This window comes from Galeopterus variegatus, unplaced genomic scaffold, assembly GCF_000696425.1.
Source record: "Galeopterus variegatus unplaced genomic scaffold, G_variegatus-3.0.2 Scaffold93, whole genome shotgun sequence".
Classification (NCBI taxonomy): Eukaryota; Metazoa; Chordata; class Mammalia; order Dermoptera; family Cynocephalidae; genus Galeopterus; species Galeopterus variegatus.
In genome coordinates, this window is record NW_007726204.1 from 1,003,261 (window position 1) to 1,019,712 (window position 16,452).

Here is a 16,452-nt window from a genome sequence, read left to right on the forward strand (position 1 = left end):
AAAAAAATCTGTATGTGCCACAAGGAATGAACCAGATTCAACCCATGGATTGCCAGCTTCCTCTGATCTAGAAACCCAGACTGATATGAACATATACTCATGGAAACTTAGAATCATACTTTCAGACTTTTAGAACTTTAAAAAGGTTGGAACATATCAACTTAGAATTCTAGAATTTATTATTTTCATCCAAAAATATTTATTTAGTGCTTGCTCTGTGCCTGGCCCATGATGGATAACATGAGGGACATAGTGGTGACTGAGCCAGCCCTGGTCCTGCCCTCACAGGGCTCCCAGTCCAGTGGGAGATACAGATTCAGCCAGACAATGATGACCCAGAGGAGTCAGGTCTAGGACTGGGGCTGGGGCCAGGACTCGTGAGGCACAGGCGGAGTCTGTGATGAGGAAGCCCAGGGACTGTAGGAGACCCAAGGAGGTACCTGATCCAGCCTGGAGAATCAAGGAGGGCTCCCTGGAGGAGGAGATGACACCTAAAGGCCTAGAGAGTGGAAGAATGTTCTAGGCAGAGGGAACAGCATATTCAAGTCCTCCAGCAGTTGGAGTAGATTGAATGAGAAGGCTATAGGTGAGGAGTAAATGATGATGGGAGCTGAGCCAGTGGGAGCCAGATATTAAAGGGCCTCGTGGGGCACTGAGGAGCTACAGAAAAATGTTAAGCAGAGGTGGGATATGGTAAAATGAGAATCAAGGACACTTCAAATCTTAGAACCACATTTCAGGGAGCATTTAGCACAGAGAATGTAGAGGTCCCCTTTATTCAGAGATTCTTCAAAACGGAGCCCATCAGAAATGGAGACCTTTGGAAATGTTCTTTAAGATCACAGACCTAAGAAATTTTAATAATAGGCCCCTAGGATCTTAGGCCCTTAGAAACATAAATTCTAATACACATAGACTCTTAAGATTTTATAATTTAAACTTTTAGAGTTTCAGGTCAGAAATGTGGATTCTGAAGACTTTGAGGTGGAGTGACCAAACCTTCCTGGTCTTACCACTGAAACTGTCTCAGGCCAACTGGGATGGTTGGTCGCTCTCCTTTGATATCTTAGAACAATATCAGCAAAGACCAGAGAACTTTATATAGGTATAGAGTTGCAGAACCTTAGACCTTCAGAACTGTAGAACTTTGAGCCTTAGGACTTTATATTCATAGGGCTTTGGAGCCTCAGAAGCATTAAATCATTAGCATTAAAACTCTATGAGGAGGGCTGGCCAGTTAGGTCAGTTGGTTAGAGCACAGAGCCAATGCTGATAACACAGTCCAGGGTTCGATTCCTGTACTGGCCAGCTGTACCCCCACCCCTCAGAAAAAGATCTATGAGCAAAGACCCTGAGAATCCTCAGAGATGTGTAACTTCATAATCGTAAGTCTTTAAAACATGAAACCACTAGCATCTTTGACCCTTGGGACCTTAACATCTTAGAAATCTGGAGCACTGCAATCATAAAATATAGATTATTATAGTCATGAAATCTTAAAACCCTAAAGTTAGAATCAGTTCCCTCAGAATCTCAGAACTTTAGTAACTCAGCAATTTACAACCATGGGATCTTTGATACTAAGATTCTAGGAACTTTATAAGATGTCAAGCAGGGTGTCAAAAATAAAGGCTCTCTGGGGAGAAGGGGACATAAAGCAGTGGACTAGGGGCTGTGGTCAATTGGAGAACAATGTCCTGGTCACCAGCTCTGGCCATGAGGAAATATGGGCCCAAAGTTACTTGCTCTGATATTCGCCTGGGATTTCCACTATGGAGCATTTCTTTTGCATCCCTTTGCCCACTTCTCTCATGGTTTTTCTCTATTCAGACTAAAGAAAAACCTTTGACAAAATTCCTCCATAATATGCTTTTGTATGAAGATGTTTTAAAAAATCGTTTGGATCCTCTTCTGAGACAGTTCCGTTATTCACCCTCCACAGTTTGTGGATTGCTGTCGTCATTTGTCTGTGTGAGGCCCCTCTCCTCTTTATTTGTTTATTCTTTTTTATTCCCATATTTCACACTGTTCCTTCTCCCCTATAAGCAACCATTCAGGTAGTTTTAATGTGAACCCTTTTCTTTGCATATGGATAATTTTGCAAAATGTGCATTGCTAATTAGTACGCACGTGTGTGTGTGTGTGTGTGTGTGTGTATACCTTTATAATAAACTAGTACATGCATACAAAATGGCAGGTAAATCATGAGTGTCCAGTATTTCCACAAATCAGCACTCTTTTGTAATCAGCACCCATATGAAGAAACAGAACATGACAGCCCCAGAGAAGCCCCCTCAGGCTGCCTCCTTGTCACTACAGTCCAAGGGTAAGCACTCTCCTAATTTCTAACAGCACAGATTCATTTTGCTAAGTGTTTGAAATTTATATAAATGGAATAATGCATTCTGTACTCTTTTATGTCTGGCTTCGTTTACTAAACATTATGCATGTAAGATTCATCTGTATCTTCCTGTACTTGTAGGTTGTTTCTCCTCATTGCTGTACAGTATTCCATGATGTGAATATACCCCAATTTGCTTATCCATTCACCTGTTCATGAGCATTTGGGTTGCTTCTTGTTTGGGGCTATTACAAATGGTGGTGCTCTCAACTTTCTAGTGTATTTTTTTCGAGCATAAGCACTCATTTCCTGGTGACTTATACCCAGCCAGGAGTGAAGTTGGGTCATTGAATAAGTGTGTATCTAACTTTACTAGAAAATGCCAGTTTGGATTCAGAGTCCAGAGTGCTAACCATTATACCATGGAATCCCCCAAAACTGCCGGTTTGTATCATTTTACATTTCCATCAGCAGTGTATGAGCGATTCAGTTGCTGTGTATCCAACTCTTGATATGGTCAGTTTGGGGTTTTTTTGGGTTTTTTTTATCTGGTGGCTGGCCGGGAAGGGGATCCGAACCCTTGATCTTGGTGTTATCAAGGTCAGTCTTTTTAGTATTAGTCATTCCGATGGATGTACATTCTGTTGTGGTTTTACTTTGCATTTTCCTGACTACTACTAACAACCAGTGAGATAGAATACATTTTCATATGTTTGTTGGCCATTCGGATATCCTCTTGTGAAAAGCCCATTCAAGTCTTTTGCCCATTTTCTTATTAATTTGTCTGCTTTTTACTGGTGGTTTTGCTAAAGTACAAGCCCTTTGTCAGATATATGTGTTGTGAATATTTTCTCCCACTCCATGGCTTCGCTTTTCTTTTCTTTTCTTTTTTTTTTAAAGATGGCTGGTAAGGAGATCTTAACCCTTGACTTGGTGTTATCAGCACCACGTTCTCCCAAGTGAGCCACGGGCTGGCGCTTGTGGCTTCTCTTTTCATTCTTTTAATGGGGCTTTTTGATGAAGAGAATTTCTTAATTCTGTTTCTTAATGTAGTCTAATTTAATAATTATTTAATAATTATTTCCTGTATGGCTAACATTATTTGTGTCTTATTTGAGATATCTTTGACAACTCCAAATCATGGAGATGTTCTTTGATGTTTTCTTCTAAAAGTTATGTTGTATTCCTTTCATGTTTAGATTTGTAAGCCAAATGAAATTTATTATCTGTTATTGTATACAGTCTGGGTTGAATTTTATTTTTTCTGCATATGAATATGTGGTTGAGTCAGATCCATTTATTGAAAAGACCATCCTTTCTTTGAGAACTGCAATGTCATTTTGTCATAAATCTTGGAACCATATATCTGTGGGTTTATGCATGCAGGTATTGTAAATTGATGCAAGTTCATCAGGTTCTAGATTGCCTTCTTTTCTCATTCAGCACTGTGCCTTAAGACTCAGGGCTGGCTGGTTAGCTCAGTTAGAGCATAGTGTTAGAACACCAAGGTCAAGAATTCAGATCCCCATACTGGCCAGCTGCCAAAAAAAAAAAAAAGACTCATCTATGTGACTCTGAACGCATCTAACCTGTTGCTTCTAACTGCTGTGTGGGGCCTGTGGTGTACACTCACAATATTTGACCCATTCCCAGTACAGGACAACCAGGCTGCCTCTATCCCTAAACCTCCTACCCCAACAAATAGCACTGTGTCAAACCTCCTTGATCGTAGCTCCTTGTGAACCAGTATGAAAAAAGTCTTTGGGATGTATATGCAGGGACTGAATTGCTGGGTCATGGGGGTATGCCCTAATTTAATTTGCCTTAGCAGTTTCAGATAGCTTTCAGAGTGGCTGTCCCAGTCTATACTCCCACAGGGAGGCACAGAAGTTTTAATATCCCCACATTTCTATCAATATTTGATATTCTTTGGCCTCCTAGCTTTTTCCAGACTAATACCCAAGCATATCATTTACATATTAAGTCTCTCTCTATCCTTTTCCCCTTATCCAATAATGGATAAAGGAGTAATTATCCTTCTGCTCTAAGAAAGCCTCAATGTATTAAGTATATGAATACATTAAAGTCTTATTCTGAGAAAATGTATTCCGCTTGTGATTGTTGATTACCACAGTGGAGAGGAATATGTAAGTGGTAAAAGTAGTCAATATGAGCACAATGGCAGAGGCAGGACAACTGTCATTTGGCCTGGAGTCTTGACAACCCAAAGGTATCTGTGTCAGCTAAGGTCTTGGCGGGAAGCAGATGGCCCTCCCCTCAAAGTGGTAAAACCGGGGAGAGTTTAATGAAGGAACTATTTACAGAGGGGTGGGCAGGGCTGAGGGAACCTACAAGGGCAATGGAGACCCCCAAGGACAGGGAAGAGAGTGGTGAGTAGGGAAAGAGGCCTCCCCAGCAGGAGCTGGCTATTAGGGAGAGGAACCAGGCACTGCCAGAGGCTGGTCAGGCAGAGAGAGAGCGGGAAGGAATAAATTCCTTGACCCTTTGTCTCTCCTCTGATCTCCTTCTGGCCACATCCAGCTGAAAGTCTGGGGGCTGCTCAGGGCTGGGGAGCCCATTCATACAGTCTGCACTGCCAGCCTCCCTGGGCCCAGAGCAGGTGCAGAGGACTGAGGGTGGCACTGGAGGGCAAGCAGAAGACACCCGCACTGTAGCCAAGCACACTCACCAACACAGTAAGCATTCAGGGTCATCTCAGATCAGAGCGGAATTCTGAGACATATTTGGTTGCACTCCCACTGTGTTTTATAAAAATGTAAGTCAATTGCCAACATTTAAAAATAGGGAGATTTTGTTTTTTTAAAAATCCAGATTTTTTGGCTCCTCATGTAATGTCACATGATATGGCAATACTGGGCCTCCATCATTGTGAGGCTGCAATCCCAGGAGCTGTGTGGCCACTGCCCCCTTTCAGGAGGTCGTCATTCTCTCAATGTACGTGGCCTGTGTGGCCTGTATGGGTACTTCAGTTCCTGACCCCTGCTCCATGCTAACAAGTTTGTAATAAATACCAAAATCTCACAGCATCGTCCTTTATGAAGTTGCCGTCTGAATGGTCCAGGATATGTTTCTATTGGTTTTCTTTGGGTATCATAAAAATGAAATTGCAAAATGAAAATATTGTCCTGGATCTCTCTTCCTCAAGTATAAGTTCTCAGACACCCAGGGTCCCCTGGAACCCACTGAAGAAACCCTGATCTTGTCCAAACCCCTCTTTTTACAAATAGAAAAATGGAGGCCCAGAGAGGGGAGATGACCTCAAGAAGTCACACAGCTGGTCATCAATAGAGGCAGGACTGAATGTCATTGTCTTTATTCTGGCACCACTCTGGGGATGCACTAACGTTCCATGTTGGCTTTAGTATTAGCCCAAATCTGCTATTTGGCATGGGCATTGGCCATTGGAAAGCAGAGTAAAAAACACCCAGTTTTTCTGCAGTCACTTCCTCATGTGTGATTGATGGTCAGGCGCTTACACAGGCTCCCACCCTATCTAAACAGCACAAAACCCACATTTGAACAAACAAAATATTTCTTTTAAATTTACTGTTACTATCTCCATATTTGCTTTCAAATCAAAGGTAAATATTCAAGATACAACTTGAAGTAAAAAAAAAAATACAGATCAATCTATATTTTTTATTTCCAAAGTAAAATGCAATACTTAATAATGTTATAAAAGGTAAATTTTATGAAAACGCTTTTTTTTTGGCAGCTGGCTGGTGTGGGGATTTGAATCCATAATCTTGGTGTTATAAGGCTGTGCAATTTTATGAAAAAATTATTAAGTGATTTCAAATGTTTGAAAAGAGAAATACAAGGGTATGTCAAAACGTTCATGAAAGGCTGGCTGGTTAGCTCAGTTGGTTAAAGCGTGTTTTGTTTGTTTGTTTGTTTAAGTTTGTTTATTAATATTATTATTATTTGTTTACATTCTATGATGTTGTGGAGCAGTTGAGAAGGAGAGAGAGAGGGGAAAGAGGAAAGAAATAGGGTGGGAGAAAGAGGAAGGAGGAGGGGCATGGTTGAGGCCTGTGGCACCTGCCTCATTCCTCCAGGGGAGAGAAGGGGGCTTACAGTGGTGGCTTGGTCATTGCTGGGCTGGGTGCAGATGTCGGGGGGCTGTGGCTGAAGCCCTCAGTCCCCCAGTGCCCTGGCTCGGGAGAGCCCTGGGTGCTTCCTGTGGCAGCTCCTGGTCATCACTGGGCTGGTTGTGCATGGGGGGGGAGGCATGACCAAGGCCCCCAGCCCTCCCCGCTCCCTGGCTTAGTAGCCCAGGGGACTTCCAGTCCTTCTAGATTTTATAGGTGTTCTTTGCTGATGTGAGACCTTTATCAGTTCATATCAAACTTTGTCTCTGGTTGTGGGTACTTTGTTTTATCTTTCAGTTCTGTGTTGGATTATTTGCTGTTCCCACCACTTAAACTCTGCACTGGAACTAATTTGTTGTCCTTTGTTTACTTCTAAAATGGGAGAACTTCCTGGGGGGACCAGCACTTGAGCTCTGTGGTTGAGCTAAATCGCTGCTTTGCTGCTGATTCCCTGGGGAAGGCTTTTCGTGCAGCTCTGGTTTTAATGGTTGGCTTTGTAGATATTTCCAGGTCTTGTGAGATCTGGTACACCTGGGTTGTGTAGAAACTCCAGTCTGGACCTGAGTCTTTTCATCAAACTACACCCCCCGCAGTTCTATATTCCTGAACAGTCTCCACTGAGTGGTCCTACACTGACTGGGGGACAGATCAGCTGTCCATGCTGTGCCCCAGTGTTCTGCTGGTGGGTCTGTCTCCCCCTGAACCATGTTCCAAACAATTCCCATGGGGTGGACTGTGTGCTGGTCCTAGCCTCTGAGTGGCTCCTGTTATTCAGTTGTTGTGGCTCCTCGCTCCTATGTGGGTCCACGGGAACCCTATTAATAGACTTGCAGGCCTGGGGGCCATCAAGGCCCTCTCCTCCCCTGCCACCTCCAAGTAACTTCATATGAAGGGCACAGCTGTGGCTTTTGCCAGCTCCTGCTCCGTGCACTCACCAGCTCCAGCCTTGAAGTGGCCAGGGCTCAAAATGGTACTTTCTTTCTCCCATTGCGGCTTCTCCCACCTTCATGCACTCTGTAGGTCTCTCCTCTTTTCCTGATCTCTAGTGGCCCCAGCTTGGCCGTCATTGCTTTTTTTTTTAAAGATGACCAGTAAGGGGATCTTATCCCTTGACTTGGTGTTGTCAGCACCACGCTCTCCCATGTGAGCCAACCGGCCATCCCTATATAGAGATCTGAACCCGTGGCCTTGGTGTTATCAGCACCACACTCTCCCAAGTGAGCCATGGGCCGGCCCCAGTAATATGAATCTTTCTATGAACTTTTTCTTTTTCTTTTTTTTTTTTGGGGGGGGGCCCAAATGGGCCCGGCCCCATATTACCTTTCAATTCTATTTTTTTTTTTTTTTAAAAGATGACCGGTAAGGGGATCTTAACCCTTGACTTGGTGTTGTCAGCACCACGCTCAGCCAGTGAGTGAACCAGCCACCCCCATATGGGATCCGAACCTGGGGCCTTGGTGTTATCAGCACCACACTTTCCCGAGTGAGCCACGGGCCAGCCCTCAATTCTATTTTTTCATGAACTTTTGGATGTACCCACGTAGATTGCAAATGCACATCTTTATTTTTTTTTTTCCTTTTTACTGACCGGTAACGGGATCGCAACCCGCGGTGGCGCGCCCATACCGGGGACGGCAACGGGATCGCAACCCTCGGTGTTGCGCCCGCACCGTGCTCAGCCAGTGAGCGGGAACCGGTCTCCACATGGGATCCGAACCCTCAGCGAGAGCGCCGCAGCACTCCCAAGCGGTGCACTCTCCAGCGCGCCACCGGGCCGGCCCTGCACATCTTTATTTTTGCACTAATAGGGAACTTAAAAATGTGACTACTATTATCTAGTAATGAAATTCTAATAGTAATTGTACAGGCTAAGCTGCTGTGACAAATAGATTCAACAATACAGTGGCTTAAAGGAGATAGAGCATATTTCTTTCTCCTGGATAGTCCTGTGATGAGCAGCACAGCTAACAGGGAGATTCTTCTCCAAAGAGTCAACGCAGGTTCCAGATTCCTTCCTTCCTGTGCTCTGTAGATCTTGGTGTTCCAGCTTATAGGAGTCAGGGGAAGAAAGAGGAAGGCAAGGCAGCAATTCCTTTTTTAAAAAAAATTTTAATTATAAAATAATTATAGATTTACAGAAAGTTGCAAAGATAAGGGCCAGCCTGTGGCTCACTTGGGAGAGTGTGGTGTTGATAACGCCAAGGCCACGGGTTCAGATCCTATGTGGGGATGGCCGGTTAGCTCACTTCGGAGAGCATGGTGCTGACAACACCAAGACAAGGGTTAAGATCCCCTTACCGGTCATCTTTAAAAAAAAAAAAAAAAGAAAAAGAAAGTTGCAAAGATAGTGCAGATGATAAAAAGACAAATAACCCAATTAAAAAATGGTCAAAGAATTTGAATAGATATTTTTCCAAAGAAGATATACAAATGGCCGATAAGAACATGAAAAGATGGTCAACATCACTAAGTATTAGGGAAATGCAAATCAAAACCACAATGAAACACCACTTCACACTCACTATGATGGCCATAATAAAAAAGAGGGGAAATAAGTGTTAGCAAGGATATGGAATCAGAACCTTCCTACACCACTTCTCAGAATGTAAAATGGTGCAGCTACTTTGGAAAACTGGCAGATCCTTAAAAAGTTGAACATAGAGTGACCGTATGACCCAGGAATTCTACTCCTAGGTATATATCCAAGATAACTGGAAACATATGTCCACACAAAAACTTGTACCCGGTTGTTTACAGCACCATTATTCATAATAGCTAAAAAGAGGAAACAACGCAAATGTCCATCAGCTGATGAATGGAAACTAAAATGTAGTATATCTACACAAGGCAATATTATTTGTAGTTGATTTTATATTAATTTAATATTTTATATTAATTATAATATATAATATTAATTTAATATTATTTACCCATAAAGAGGAATAAAATACTAATGCCTGCTGCAAGATGGATGACTCTTGAAAACATTATGCTAAGTGAAAAAAGCCAGACACATAAACGGCCATATATTATATGATTCCATTTGTATAAAATGCCCAAAATAGGCAAATCCACAGAGGCAGAAGGTAGATTAGTGGTTTCCAGAGGCTGGAGGAAGAGGGAATGGGGACCGACTGCTAATGGGTGTGAGGTTTCCTTCCAGGGTAATGAAAATGTTCTGATGTTAGATAGTGGTGATGGTTGCACAACTCTGTGAATATACTAGAAACCACTGTATTTACACTTTAAAAGGGTGAATTTTATAGAATGCGAATTATAGCTCACACTAAAGCCATTATAAAGCTATTAATAATAATAATAACAAAGGTAGCAAGAGAGGTCCTGAACAATTTCCTTGTAAGCAAGTGGGGCAGAAGTTGGACACGTTCTTCTGCTCCCTTCCGTTGGTGAGAACTGAGTCACGGGCCTGCTCCTTGCCCCTAGGAAGGTGGGAAATGCAGTGTCTCCCTGTATAGCCTTTTGTCCAACACGGTTGCTCTAAAGAAGAGATGGAGGAGACATGTTTCCTGCCTTCAGGGAGTGCTCAGTCTGGCATATTCCTTCCTCTTCTTCACCTCCCACAGCCAGTCAGTTGCGTCTTACTTTTCATCTCTAAATAACCTCTGCTGGGGTCCTGTCTCTCATGGCTCCCTTCTCCCGTCTCCTCTCTGGCTGCCATGCTTGCCTTCTCTGATCCTCTTCACACAGCAGACAGAGATACTCCTGAACAGGACTCTCATCCTGTCTCTCACCCTCATTAAAACCCTCCATGGCTCCCCAGTGTTCGATCTGTGTTATCTGTGTCCACTAAACTGAGTTCTGTGAGGGAGGGGTCCTGCTTGTATTCACAGACCCTAGAACAGTGCCAGGCACGGAGTGGGCACTCAAATATTTATTGAATGAATAATTGGAACTGAGTGGAAAAAACAAACTGTTTTTCCTCTGCTCTCACACGGCAACAGTCAACACGGATGACTTCTGTGACCTCTGGTCACCAAGAAATGTGTGGGGTTTTCCCCCCACCAGCAACCAATCACTTCTATAGCAGACACCAGCTGGGTGTCCTCTAATTCAATTCAGTTCTGACACTACCTGGAGATAGCTTTAGATCCTACAGATTGAGGACCCAGTCCCACAAGACTGCCCCCTACTTCTGAAGCCAGTTGACTGCAAGCCCCAGGTTAGTTTGCCTGTGCTTCTGACTGACCAGCTATGAATCTGGATTCCCAAGGCCTCTTCCTCATGTTCAATTAATTTCACAGAACTCAGGGAAACACTTACATTCGCCAGTTTATAATAAAGAATATTACAAAGAATACAGACGAGGAAATGCATAGGATGCGGCGTGGAGAAGGGGCATGGAGCTTCCTCGCCCTCTCTGGGGTGTCCACCCTCGGGGAACCTCCATGTGTTCAGCTATTCGGAAGCTCTCTGAACCCTGTGCTCTTGGGTTTTTATGGAGGCTTCATTATATAGGCATGATTGATTAAATCATTGACCAGTGGTGACCAACTTAACCTTCAGTCCATCTCCCCTCCACTTTCAGGTGACCAGCCCCCATCCTGAAGCTACCTAGAGGCTGTCAGCCATCAGTCAAGTCATTAGCATACAAAAAGACACATCACTTTGGAGATTTCAAGGATTTTAGGTGTTGTATGTGGGGAGACAGGGACGACCAGGTATATATTTCACAGTTATCACAAGAGCCAACTGAGGTAGCAAACAGGGAAGGTTTCCTGTGGATGTGATCTCTCAGGAAAACTTTAAAGGACAGGGAGGGTTTCACCAGGTTGGCCGCAGAGGATAGGGGAAGGCGTCCTTGGTAGGAGGAGCCGCCTGTGCAGAGGCTTGACTCTTGCAGGGAGCTGAGCTTGAACAGGGTTTGGCTGGATGGTAGAGGGCTGGAGTGAACCTGGAAGGGGGCATGGAGTGTCTGGGGTGGTGGAAGCTCACCAGGGCCTGTCCTCCAGATGAGCGGGAGGCCGTGCAGAAGAAAACCTTCACCAAGTGGGTGAACTCGCACCTTGCCCGCGTGGCTTGCCACATCGGGGACCTGTATACGGACCTCCGGGACGGCTTCGTGCTCACGCGGCTCCTGGAAGTGCTGTCTGGGGAGCAGCTGGTGAGATGACCTGAAGGGCTGGGGACGGGGGCGGCCCTGGGGTCTCAGGCTGTGGGTTGGGCATCGCTGGAGGGGCTGGACTACAAGCAGGGACCGGGCTAATGGAGGAGTGGAGCGTCCTAGAAAGGCCCTGTGGGTAAGAGGTCTCTTTTTTTCCGGATGGGTGGGGCTGTGGCCCAGGCGTGGACCTTGGGTGTGAGGAGCCCAGGATCGTGACTTGGAATTGAAGTGGGATTCTGTTGAACCAGCTGGGTCAGAGGTGGACTTCGTTGGAGGGAGCGGGGCTCTGTTGGAAGGGGTGGAGCTATTGGGAAGGTGGGGTCTTCATTAGAAGGGACCGGCCTGGGGTATGAGGTGGCAAGGGGCGTGGCTATAAAACAGGGGCATAACTCTGTTGCAGGGGTAGATGGATAAGGGTGCGGGGTTCTAGGCTGGAGAGCAGTGTTCATTGGTAGGGAAAGACCTAGGTCGTGGGGACGCAGATGGTGTTGTAGGGACGTGGCTTGTTGTAAAGGTTGGGGATGTGTTTCTGGGTTTGGGTGGGCCTTCTTCTCAAAGCGTGGGATTCTGATGGGGTAGAGATTCATTAGAGGACTGGAGCCTGGAGCTCAGGGAGTCATGAGGGGCATGGCTATAGAATGGGGACAATCGTAGAGCGGGGCTTGATTGGAATGGGCATGCCTCTAGGCAGGAGCGTGGGGCAGAGATCCAGTGTAAGGGGCGGGACTGTGACGATAGGCCATAGGAGTGGGGCTTCAGGTTGATGGGTGGTTACTAGGTTGGAGGTGGGGCGTCAGTGGAAGGGACAGAGCCAGGGACTTGAATAAGCCGTGAAGGAACGTGACTCTTGAAAGGGTCTGGCTATGGGAAGGGGCCGGGCTTCCTTAGAAGAATTGAGTCCTGAGTTTTGGATGAAACTGAAGGGGTGTGGCTTGATCTTGGACACTCGGGGGCGTGGCCCTGGAAGGGGCGGGGCCGAGGGCACCGTGCTCTTGACCAGGCTCCTGATGTCCTGTCCAACGCCCCTTCCGCCCTAGCCGAGGCCCACGCGCGGCCGCATGCGGATCCACTCTCTGGAGAACGTGGACAAGGCGCTGCAGTTCCTGAAGGAGCAGCGAGTGCACCTGGAGAACGTGGGATCGCATGATATTGTGGATGGGAATCACCGGCTGACGCTGGGGCTGGTCTGGACCATCATCCTGCGCTTCCAGGTGATCCTCATGTGACCGCTGCCGAGCCCATGCTCACAGTGGGGCCTTAGGACGACGTCTCCCACCCATTCACCCATTCATTCATTCATTCCAAAAATATTCCTAATATGTTCCGGGACCCCTGTTCCAGGTAGTGGGGATGAAACTAATGATAAAAATAATTATTATCACTACCGTTACTATAATCATCACACACACACACACACACACACACACAATTTGCTCTGTTCCAAGCACTTTTTTTTGTTTTGTTTTTGTTTTGCACAGCTGGCCAATATGGTAATCCGAACCCTTGACCTTGGTGTTACCAACACCATGCTCTAACCCACTGAGCTAACTGGCCAGCCCCCAAGCACTGTTCAAAGCACTCGACTTTAATACACACAGCGACCCCATAAATTAGATACTATATATATTAACCCCAATTTTCCAATGAGGAAATCGAAACCCAGATAGGTGAAGTAGTATGCCCAAGGTCCCACACAGCTGGTATTGGAGCTGGACTTTGAATCTAGGCAATCCTGCTTCAGTACAGAAACAAATAGACAAATATTCTGTGCCTTTATGGAGCTTACATTGTGATGAGGGAGACAGGCAATAAACAAATATATGAATACATAAACAAGACCAGCTCTAGGGGAAAGGACCAGCTCTAGGCAGAAAAGTAAAAAGAAAAGCTATGAGGAAAAGAATAGATTATGACAAAGCAATAAAAGGGACATGAAATATCAGGTTGGACGTGTTGAGATTTTAGTCATGGTGGTCAGAAAAGGGCTCTCTGAGAAGCTGATGGCTGAATGACACGCAAAGATGACGGAGAAAGCACTCCAGGCAGGGGGCACAGCAGACGCAAAGGCCTGAGGTGGAAATGAGCTTGGCACGCTGGAAGTACAGGAGGAGGAGCAGTGTGGCTAGAGAATAGGAGGCAAGGTGGAGACAAGGAGGAGATGAGATTGGAGGGGTTGGTAGGGCCTAGGTGATCTGTGATTAGCAGTTAGGATTTTATTTTATCTGAGATGGGAAAGATTGGAGAGTTATGTCCGGGGGAGGTGTGTAATCAGATTTAGAAAGGCCCCTGTGGATTGGAAGTAGTCACAAAAATTGGGGGTCAAGAGCCCAGGGAGGAGACTCGAGTTAAACAAAGGTGGGCCTCTGGGGAGTTAAAGTCGGGATGGGTGAAGAAGACACTCAGGAGTTGGAGTGGACAGTAGTACATAGGGGAGGAGTGCAGGTTGGGGGAGGGGTCAATGAGGAGATGCAGAGCTCTGGCCTGGGGACTGGGGGATGACGGGGCTGCCCTGAGACAGGGCAGGGGATGAAGAGCAGGTTTGGGGAAGATGCTGAGGCCATGGTGGTTATGGGTTAAGGATAAAGGGGGGCGGGCATCTAGAAGTCCACTGGATGCAGGGGATGGAGCTCAGGGGACAGGGAGGGGCTGGAGACAGGTAGGACATTGTCAGTACAGAATCAGGGAATGAGACCATGGAGGTGGGGCATCACCGCTGGCTGCTGGAGCCCTGCACAAGGGGCTGGAACCTCCTTGGAAGGGTCTTGATTCTCCCTTGGAACCCATATGCCAAACCCAGTTCTTGAGTCCAGGACCCAAGTTTCAAATGCTCCCCTGAGGCCCTAGAACTCATTCTAGGTTCTGAGCCATTCAGAACTTTATTGAACACCTCCTAAGTGGGATACAGCAGAAAACAAAGTAGATAAATATCCCTATTATCCCAGCACTTTAACATTTTAGTGGGGGAGACAGTAAACATGATGAATACAATATATAAGTGGTGATAATTGCTAAGGAGATAATAAAGCAGGGAAGGGGGATATGAAACTTGAGTGTGCATTGAGACTTAGCATCAAGTGGTCAGTGAAGGCCTCAAGAAGAAGGTGACATGTGAGTAGAGACCTGAAGGAAGGGTGGAGCCATGTGGGGACTTGAGGAAAGGATGTTCCAAGCAGAGGGAACAGCCAGTGAGAAGGCACCGAGGTGGGCGGACGTTGGTGATCCAGTGAAGAGACCAGCAGGTGTCTGGCATGGAGTGAGCTGCTGAAGATGAGGGAGGTTGTAGACTTACTGAAGGCAGAACATGGGGACTTTTGCTTTTACCTTGAGTGGAGAGGAGGCACGTGATCTGAGTGGGGTGTTTGCAGGGTCCCTCCCTCTGCCACGTGGGGAACAGACTGGAGGTGTAAGAACAGGGTGATCAACATGAAGGCCACTGCACTACCCCAGGCAGGAGGTGAGGGTGTCTTGGATCAGGAAAATGGCCCAGACTCCCAGTCTGGAGACTTCCCTGGAAACAGACCTGAATCCACAACCACCTCCCCCACTTTTGGATGTCCTGGCCCAGTCCAGAAGTCATCCTCACACTCCTGAACTGCCAGACCCAGCCTGAAGCTGCCTCCCCCATCTCTTCTGTCACCTGCCTCCCTCCCTGGTACCAGGATTGGTGAGGGGGGTCTCCCGCTTCTAAGCCCTTCAGGCCCCATTAGCTATTTTTTGTATCCTCACAGATTCAAGTCATCAAAATTGAGACTGAGGACAACAGAGAGACACGCTCAGCCAAGGATGCCCTGCTCTTATGGTGTCAGATGAAGACAGCTGGGTAAGCCCTGCCCACTCCTGACAGTAGGCAGCCCCTAACCTTTGGGGTTCCTTCTGGGACAAGACCTCAAGGAGCAGCCCATGTCCTCAGTGTCAGAAAGTTACATTTGAAGCTAATGAACTTGTAAGTAAAATATGTACACTTCTCGACCTCGACAAATAAACCTTCCTAACAAGCTGGAAGGCCAGATTCAAATTTAGAACCCTCAGACTCCTCAGAGGTCACTGCTGAAAAGTGGTGGACCCTCCCCGGCCTGCTGCCTTCTCTCCATCCCCTACCCCATCACATCCCGTACTTCAAGAGATCTCATGGGCTGAGATCAGGTGGAGTCCACCTGTTGTGGACTCCAGCTCTGTGTCCAAGTTCTGGCCACCCTTGTGAGCAGCCACACCTCTGTCTAGGAGCACACACCAGGGCTCTGGCAGCCTAGGCAGGAAAGTTCAGGGTCCTGTGTACCTCCAGTATGGGATGGGGTGCAGGTTCTAGTGGACATGTCCACTTGGGCCCCTGACTCTCTGTGCTGCAGGGAGGGACATGGATTGAAATTCAAGTGCCCTCTGTAGAGCACCCCCACCATGGGAGGAAGGAGGAGCAGGCATGGATGGGATCAAGGTGGGCTTTCTCTGACTCTCATTCTTCTGGAACTGTCTGTTCATCTTGCAGTGGCATCTGTTTATCCATGTGTTGGGCTTTACTTCTGTGTCGGCTCTTGTACTGATCTCTCTCTCCCTCCCTCCCTCCTTTCCTTTTCTCTTCCCTCCTGTCTCTCTTTCTCTCCCCATCTCTGTCTGTGTCTTGCTCTCTCTCTCTCCTTCCCTCACTTCTTCCCTCTGCCTCTCCTCCTCTCTCCTCTCCTGTCTCTCTCTCTTCATCTCCCTGGCTCTCCCTGTCTTTCTCCACCCACCTCTTTCCTTCCCTCCCTACCATTCATTCTATCTCCCTTTCTCCCCCTCTGTATTAGTCCATTTTTTGTTGCTTATAACAAAATACCTGCAACTGGGTGATTTATAAAGAAAATGAAATTTATTTCCTACAGTTTCTGAGGCTAAGTCCAAAG

At 46.4% G+C, this 16,452-nt stretch overlaps 1 protein-coding gene across 1 annotated transcript in view; it reads left to right on the forward strand.

The window, feature by feature from the left end:
* The window catches only part of LOC103598611 (spectrin beta chain, non-erythrocytic 4-like), a 94,314-nt gene that overhangs the window by 1,228 nt on the left and 76,634 nt on the right, over positions 1-16,452 (forward strand). Inside the window, 3 exon segments of the mRNA XM_008582647.1 lie at positions 11,424-11,575; positions 12,613-12,786; positions 15,304-15,395. Coding sequence (XP_008580869.1) covers positions 11,424-11,575; positions 12,613-12,786; positions 15,304-15,395 — 418 coding nt within the window.